At 48.0% G+C, this 8,776-nt stretch overlaps 1 protein-coding gene across 3 annotated transcripts; it reads right to left on the bottom strand.

The window, feature by feature from the left end:
* Positions 1–1,750: 1,750 nt before the first annotated feature.
* Positions 1,751–8,772, bottom strand: LOC309376904 (F-box only protein 44-like). Of its 3 annotated transcripts, none has more exons than XM_081923832.1 (6): positions 8,616–8,772; positions 5,393–5,671; positions 4,741–4,858; positions 3,602–3,697; positions 2,505–2,640; positions 1,751–2,366 (listed from the first exon to the last, which is right to left on the bottom strand). In XM_081923832.1, exons 1-6 carry the CDS (start codon positions 8,761–8,763, stop codon positions 2,241–2,243), a joined length of 903 nt encoding a protein of 300 aa, XP_081779958.1. In that variant the 5' UTR covers positions 8,764–8,772; the 3' UTR covers positions 1,751–2,240. The 3 variants fall into 3 exon arrangements, with proteins under 3 accessions (XP_081779958.1, XP_081779959.1, XP_081779960.1); XM_081923833.1 differs by having other exon boundaries at positions 8,634–8,772; XM_081923834.1 differs by having other exon boundaries at positions 5,393–5,773; positions 8,634–8,652.
* Positions 8,773–8,776: the final 4 nt, after the last annotated feature.

The following is an 8,776-nucleotide window of genomic DNA, read 5'->3' as shown; positions in this document are numbered from 1 at the left end:
CGAAAGATTTTTTTAAAAAATGTCAAATTTTCGCCCACTAGGCGGGCACCGGACTGTGTCCACCCTATTTTCCATCCGTCCTGGGTGGGGATCAGATCGGATGGGATCGGACGAGAGCGGACAGGCGGTCCGCTCTCATCCGATTCCCCATAGAGAGCAGAAGGGCTCTGACATCTCCCTCTCCGCACACAGTGCGGAGACAGAGCTGTCATCCGCCGGCTCAGCGGGGATCAGCGGTGCTGATGACACCCAACTCTATCTGTTGATGGACGGCCACCCGGACTCGGCCCCAGACACACTGACCAGATGTTTGGAAGCTGTGGCTGGATGGTTACGTGGGAGCCGGTTGAAGTTAAATCCTTCGAAGACAGAGGTCCTCTGGCTGGGACGGGATGATATGGGACTGAGGGGGCAGCTCCCATCTCTTGCGGGGGTGCAATTAGTGCCAGCACCATCCGTTAAGAGTTTGGGTGTAATCTTCGATACCTCCCTCTCCATGGAGGCGCAGATTGCAGCTATTACAAAGGCGGCATTTTTTCATCTCCGCCAAGCTAAGCAGTTGGCTCCTTACCTCTCTCGCCCTGACCTAGCTACTGTGATCCACGCGACGGTCACCTCCAGACTGGATTATTGTAACTCGCTCTACGTGGGGCTGCCCTTGAGACTGACCCAAAAACTCCAGCGGGTGCAGAATGCCGCAGCGAGACTCCTTACGGGGTCTTCGCTGCGAGATCACATTCATCCGGTGCTATACCAGCTGCACTGGCTCCCGGTGGAGTACAGGATCAGGTTTAAGGTGCTGGTTTTAACCTTCAAAGCCCTATACGGCCTAGGACCCTCGTACCTACGGGACCGCCTCTCCTGGTATGCCCCACAGAGGAACCTACGGTCTTCAAACAAAAACACCTTGAAGGTCCCAGGCCACAGAGAGGTTAGGCTGGCCTCAACTAGAGCCAGGGCCTTTTCGGCTGCGGCTCCAACCTGGTGGAATGCTCTGTCACAAGAGACAAGGGCCCTGCAGGACTTGACATCTTTCCGTAGGGCCTGCAAGACAGAGCTGTTCCGCCAGGCCTTTGGTTAGGGCGCAGCCTGACTCCCTCCTTTGGCAACCTTTACAAAACTTTATGGCTGCCATCAATCTTGATTTTAATTAATTTTTATAATGCTTTTATAATGTCGCACTATTTTGGTGTTGTTAGCCGCCCTGAGCCCGGCTTCGGCTGGGGAGGGCGGGATATAAATAAAATTTATTATTATTATTATTATTATTATTATTATTATATTATTATTATTATTATTATTATTATTATTATAATTAATACCCCGCCCATCTGGCTGGGTTTCCCCAGCCACTCTGGGTGGCTTCCAAAATAATATTAAAATAGGGAAGATTTTAATGTTTAATATATTATTGTAATCAGTGTCATCTTCAGACGTCTTCTCAAAGTCTGGTAGTTGTTTTCCTCTTTGACATCTGGTGGGAGGGCGTTCCACAGGTCGGGTGCCACCACCGAGAAGGCCCTCTGCCTGGTTCACTGTAACTTGGCTTCTCGCAGCGAGGAAACAGCCAGAAGGCCCTCGGCACTGGACCTCTCCTCCATGTTGATCTCATATTTAAAGCCATCCAAATTGGTAGCCATTGCTGTCTCCTATTGAAGAGAGATCCATAGCTTACCTGTGAGCTGTGTAAAGAAGGACTTTCTTTTATCTTAACCACGGTGGGATCTACACACACAAACAAAACCCACGATGGGAAAATGCTTTTTAAAAAACAAACAAACATGTTTTTAAAAATACATTGAATTTTGCATAGTTCGCTGTCACCATCTAGTGTCACATTTGTATACTTTACAACACATTTAAAACGTTTCATTTGCAGCTGTGTAGATGAGTCCCACGTTATGTATTTGCTCAACGCAACTGCAATACCGTGGGCTGGTTGCATTTTCTTTTTTGCAGTATAATATTGTTTGCAGGGTCTCCCAACCTTCTCTTACAAAATAACATACACACACACACACCCTTTAAAAAAAAAATGCTGATCATCTGAAAACTACATAAAAACACAACTTCAGGGAAACAGATGTAGGACCCAGGATTGTAACCGATTTAGCTGGAAAGCGTGTTTGTGTGCGTGTGTGTAAAATGACACAACAGAGTGAGCCCTTGTGTGTCTCCCCGCCCTGTTGCTCAAGCAGATGAGTGGAACAGTCTTCCCCTTCTGGTGGTTCCTCCTCTTTCTAGGGAAATCTGGGTCCCACAGTGATGCTGCTGTTAGTTAGGCCCCCAGAGTCCACACCGGTCACTCCGTGTTCAAAATAGATGTAACGGACTCCGGCAGGGTAGTTATGGAATGTATACAAGCCCTAGAGAGGAAAGAGGAGAAGGAATGGTTAGGAGTCAGTTCAACAAAAGAAAGTGGAAGGATCTGACGTTTTCACGAACCATTTACTCAAGGCCCACATTAATATCCCAGAGCCGATTTGATGCCTTTTCCCGCTTACCTCTCTCCATTCTGTCTCTCCGGGCTCACTTAAGACCAACTCTTCAGCGCGACATTCGCAGAGGACTTCAGAATCAGCAGACAACAGTTTCACGTGCAGAATGTAGTTGTAGGGGTCCTCGTCAAGGACGTCGCACCTATTTTGGGGCACAAAACGACACATGAGCGATTTCTGAGGAGGAACCGGTCCCGCAAAAAAGAGCTGATCGCATTTGGGGAATTTGCAGCTGCCTGCTTATTATGCATTTATTTAGAAAATCTGAATGGAAGTGAGAGCTGGACCATAAAGAAGGCTGATCGCCGAAGAATTGATGCTTTTGAATTATGGTGCTGGAGGAGACTCTTGAGAGTCCCATGGACTGCAAGAAGATCAAACCTATCCATTCTTAAGGAAATCAGCCCTGAGTGCTCACTGGAAGGACAGATCCTGAAGCTGAGACTCCAATACTTTGGCCACCTCATGAGAAGAGAAGACTCCCTGGAAAAGACCCTGATGTTGGGAAAGATGGAGGGCACAAGGAGAAGGGGACAACAGAGGCTGAGATGGCTGGACAGTGTTCTCGAAGCTACCAGCATAAGTCTGACCAAACTGCGGGAGGCAGTGAAAGACAGGAGTGCCTGGCGTGTTCTGGTCCATGGGGTCACGAAGAGTCAGACACGACTAAATGACTAAACAACAACAAAGGGTATCTGTGCCCTGCTTTTCAGCCAAAAAAGCCCCCAGATCAGCTTACACAGAACTGAAACTGAAAACTAGACCACCCCTTCTCGCAGGCTTGCAATCTGCAGCACACAAGAGAGAAAAGGAACAAGGAAGGAAGAGGAAAATCAAAATGTGGGCACCAGTTTCAAAACAGTTGTACCTATAGGGACCAGCTGGCACAATTCAGGAGAAGGAGGTGAAGCCCTGAGATCTTTGAAACCACTAGGAACTTGTTGCTTCCAAATTAAACTGAGTTCTGCTATCTATTGCTTTCCTCACTTTGCCCAGAAATCATGGCAGATGAGCAACCCCAACCGTAGGGGTTCGTTTTGCTTCTGCTATCAAGAAGGGCTACCCAGCCTGCAACCCCTGGTATCACCAGCTCCAGCACTCACCAGTCTTTCACAACAATATCTGGCTTGACTTCATCCATCAGCTCATCCCAGTAGCCATGATCCTTTAAGACAATGACCTGGCTTTTGGGTGAGGGCCTGAAAGAGATCAAAGCCATTATCACCATCACCTACGTGGACCCATTGATATTGGGTTGGAGAGCACTGGTGGGAAATCTCAGGCCCCAGCACCTACTGCAGCCCTCCAAACCTCTCTGTCTGGCCCAGGCTGCAACCCATTCCCGACCCCATGCCCTACTGACTTTGACAAACTCAACGACCCAACTCAGAAGCTTTTACCCTCCACGAAAGCATGTAAAGTTTCAATTCCCCATAGCAAACTCCCACTGGACAAATAAGTAACTACTAAGCTCCTTACCTCTCTCGCCCTGACCTAACCATGTGATCCACGCAACGGTCACCTCCAGACTGGATTATTGTAACTCGCTCTACGTGGGGCTGCCCTTGAGACTGACCCAGAAACTCCAGCGGGTACAGAATGCTGCAGCGAGACTCCTTACGGGGTCCTCGCTGCGAGATCACATTCACCCGGTGCTATACCAACTGCACTGGCTCCCGGTGGAGTACAGGATCAGGTTTAAGGTGCTGGTTTTGACCTTTAAAGCCCTATGCGGCCTAGGACCCTCGTACCTATGGCACCACCTCTCCTGGTACGTCCCACAGAGGAACTTACGGTCTTCAAACAAAAACATCTTGGAGGTCCTAGGCCACAGAGAGGTTAGGCTGGCCTCAACCAGAGCCAGGGCTTTTTCAGCTGTGGCTCCGATCTGGTGGAACACTCTGTCACAAGAGACTAGGGCCCTGCGGGACTTGACATCTTTCCGCAGGGCCTGCTGGACAGAGCTGTTCCATCAGGCCTTTGGTCAGGGAGCAGCCTGACTCCCTCCTTTGGCAATCTTCACAGAACTCTAGCCCAATGGTTGCCATTAATTTGATTTGAATTAATTTTATAATGAAATGATTTTAGAATGTTGTATTATTTTATTGTTGTTAGCTGCCTTGAGCCCGGCTTCGGCTGGGGAGGGCGGGATATATATAAAAAAATTATTATTATTATTATTATTATTAAACCACATACCACCACCGCCCCAAATTCATTTGATTGGGAACGTGCTCCTTACCCGCTAAATGCAGCAAAGCACCATGTTCCATCCTCAAAGGGAGAGTCATCCCTTGATAGCTTCCCTACATCCCAGGCCTCTTCTTGATCTGGCCCAATTTGCCAGGAGTTCAGGCCCTCTGTGGCAAATCCAGAAAGAAAAGGACAGTGAAAGGAAAGGATACATACAGATATTGAACCTGGGATTTCTGCACTCCCTACACACGAACACTGTCTCCAGATAAAGGTAATCACCCGAGGCAACCAAAACTATTTCCTTCCCGCCAGAGTGGTACCTATTTATCTACTTGCACTTTAACGTGCTTTCAAACTGCTAGGTTGGCAGGATCAGGGACCGAGCAATGGGAGCTCACCCCGTCCCGGGGATTCGAACTGCCGACCTTCTGATCAGCAAGTCCTAGGCTCTGTGGTTTAACCCACAGCACCACCTGCATCCCTATCTAATGCTTATTTTTTGAATTTTGAATTTTATTGCTATTCATGATTTTATACTGTATTTTATGCTGCTTTTATAATTAAGTGTTTTAAATTTGTTGTTAGCTGCCCTGAGCCCGGTTTTTGAACCGGGAAGGGCGGGGTATAAATAAAAAATAGTATTATATTATTAAGATTTATGGTGTGGGAGAAGTCTGGAAGAAGTTCTTGCTCCCCACCTTCGCCGCAGGGATTCCTAATGAGGTTCTTCTTCATTCTGCAAAGAAAGTAGAGAGTCTTCCAGTCAGGGAGAGCACCGGCCAACACCCCAAGTGGGTAGCTGGCCTGCTCACACTTCTCTTTCCATCCCGTGTTCAGAGTGTCCACCATGTCTCGCCACCCGGAGCAAACCAGACGGCAACTGCGAAGGAGGAACCAGGAAGGGAGCCGAAGGAAGATCTCCAGCAGCATCTCCTTGGGAAGGTCCTCAATATTCACCATCTTCCTTCGGGAAAGGTCTGAGGGCGGCCACGAGGCGGGGGAAGAAATGGAAGAGAAAGCATCTCAAACTCTGGGATTCGCAACCCGCAAGAAGCAGCAACGACCGCAGATTCGGATGGCTTTAAAAGAGGATTAGACAGAGATGGAAAGAAGATAAAGTCCCCGCCAGAGAAGAATGGCAGATCCAGGTGATGGACTATGCCGAAATGGCCAAAAGGACCGGAAGAGTCAGAAATCAGGAAGACCAAAATTTTTATAGGGAATGGGGGAAATTTATAACTGATCTTAAAAACCATTGTAAACAGTTAAAGTCATTAGTAGGATTGGAATACCACTTGCAGTTTAATGGTGAATTTTGGACACAATGGAGAGGTAAAAAAGATTTTGGATTATCCTAAGAGATGCTGGAGGAAATGATTAACAATGGGACCCACAAAGAGGAGGAGGGAAGTCCAAGAGGTGCCTTGGAATGTTGTTTTTATGTTGTATGTTGGATACGTGACTGTAAATTTTTAATTTGAAAAACCAAATAAATAAATTTAAAAATAAATAAATAAGGATTAGACAAGGTCATGGAGACATGTGAAGAGCCTGCTGGATCAGGCCAATGGTCCATCTAGCCCAGAATCCTGTTCTCACAGATGCTTCCAAAGGAAGCCCACAAGCCAGAGAACCATCTGTGGTTTCCAATGTGATGGCCTGGGACTCGGGCTCGGACTCGGAACCAGAGGAGTCTCAGTCTGCACCGGATCCTTTGCCTCAGGCATCATCTGAAACAAGTCTGGGGCCTGATCCTGAAGGGTCCCAGTCTGCACAGGTTCTCCTGCAACAAACACCATCTGGGCCGAGTCAGGGGCCTGAGCCTGCCCTGGCTCCAGATGCGGGGATTACCTCGTTGTCATCACCTGGGCCATCACTTACAGCTGCTCCACTACCAGTTGGGTCAGGAGAGGCTGAGGCGGCCTCTGGGTCTAGTAACCCACCGATGTCTCCCAAGCTGCAGAGACTAAGGTCTGAGAGGAGAGACCTGAGTACTCACAGGAGGAGAGCTCACCTTTGGGCAAAACAGGGAGGTGAGTCACCAGGGGATCAGGACTGGCCGGTACCCCGACATACATTGCTGTATGCCAGACCCTGCCTGAGATCCTGTACCTGTCCTTGCCTGGGTTCCTGTCTCGTGTCCTGCCTTGACCCTGTTGGACTGACTCCTAGCAGAACCTACAGATTCTGGACCGGACCTAGACCGCGGTTCTCGGGTTACCAGCACATACCAGCACATCCAGCAACTGACATTCAAAAGCATTGCTGCCTTCACCTGTGAAGGCAAAGCACAGCCACCCTGGCTAGCAAGCCACAGATCTCCTCATCTTCTTCCATGAGTTTCCCCAATCCTCTTTTAAAGCCATCCAAGTTATTATGTAATCGTAGAGCTGGAAGATGCTGGGGATGCGATTGGCGCTGAGGGTTAAACCACAGAGCCTAGGACTTGCTGATTAGAAGGTCGGCAGTTTGAATCCCCGCGACGGAGTGAGCTCCCGTTGTTCGGTCCCTGCTCCTGCCAACCTAGTAGTTCAAAAGCATGTCAAAGTGCAAGTAGATAAATAGGTACCTCTCCGGCGGGAAGGTAAACAGCATTTCTGTGTGCTGCTCTGATTCACCAGAAGCGGCTTAGTCATGCTGGCCACATGACCTGGAAGCTCCCTCGGCCAATAAAGCGAGATGAGCGCCGCAACCTCAGAGTTGGCCACGACTAGAACTAATGGTCAGGGGTCCCTTTACCTTTACCTAGAGCTGGAAGGGACCCCGAGGGTCATCTAGTTCAACCCCCTGCAAGGCAGGAATGAATCCCAGCGAAAGCATCCATGGCCATCCAAACTCTGCTTAAAAACCTCCAAGGAAGGAGAGTCCCACAGCCTTCCACTGTTGGTGGCCATCACTGCTTATTTTCTGATCATGGGGGAAGTTCCTTCTTTCCCTGCTCAGAGGAACTGTGGCCACTTGTGCTATTGGAGACTGTTTCTGATGCGGGCGTTTTTACCGTACTGACTTATACTAAATACTTACTGTATTTTTCGCTCTATAACACGCACCCGACCATAACACACACGTAGTTTTTAGAGGAGGAAAATCCGTAGGCATGCCACCCGTAGGCATTCCCTCCATAACACGCACAGACATTTCCCCTTACTTTTTAGGAGGAAAAAAGTGAGTGTTATGGTGCAAAAAATACTGTATTTACAGCTTGCCCTCGGAAATGCAAGCTTGCTTACTTAGATGATGAGAATAACGTTTTTGTTGGTTCCCCCCTCCAAAAGTGCTTTATTATTATTTTTGCAAATTTATTTATTTGGTTTTTCGAATTAACATTTTACACTCGCATATCCAACATGCATCATAAAGACAAGATTCCAAAGAATCTCCTGGAGAATCTCCTCTTCCCCTTTGTGGGTTCTATCTTTAGTCATTTCCTCCTGCATCTTTTACATGCATAGGCAAACTAAGGCCCAGGGGCCGGATCCAGCCCATCACCTTCTAAATCCGGCCTGCCGACGGTCCGGGAATCAGTGTGTTTTTAGAATGTGTCCTTTTATTTAAAATGCATCCCTGGGTTATTTGTGGGGCATAGGAATTATTTAATCCTCCCCCCGAAAAATATATAGTCTGGCCCCCCACAAGGTCTCAGGGACAGTGGACCGGCCCCCCACTGAAAAAGTTTGCTGACCCCTGTTCTTTAATTATAATAATCCAGATCTTTTACATCTCCGTTATATCCAAAATTCACCATTAAGCTGCAAGTGTTATTATTAAAACTATTAAAAACTAACGATTTTAACTGTTTACAATGGTTTTTAAGATAAATTATAAATTTTGCCCCTTCCTTATTTTTTAAAAAAGTTTTAATTAAACCCTCCCATGGATTTACCCTAACACCCCCCCCCCCCGCACTCCAGCTCATGACACCTGGAAGCCCCACCTCACCTCCGGGGGAAAAAGAGTCGTCTGCGCCCGGTTCTGTGCCCAGAATGCAAGGAGGAAGTGAAACTGCTCTGATATCAGATAACACCACCCAATCTCCGCCTCGAGGAGGGGAATCCTGGATCATTTGCATACGATGACACCCC

This window comes from Podarcis melisellensis (assembly GCF_964234715.1).
Source record: "Podarcis melisellensis genome assembly, chromosome: 8".
Taxonomy (NCBI): domain Eukaryota; kingdom Metazoa; phylum Chordata; class Lepidosauria; order Squamata; family Lacertidae; genus Podarcis; species Podarcis melisellensis.
The sequence above is the reverse complement of the archived record's forward strand: the minus strand, read 5'-3'. Positions and strand labels throughout refer to the sequence as shown.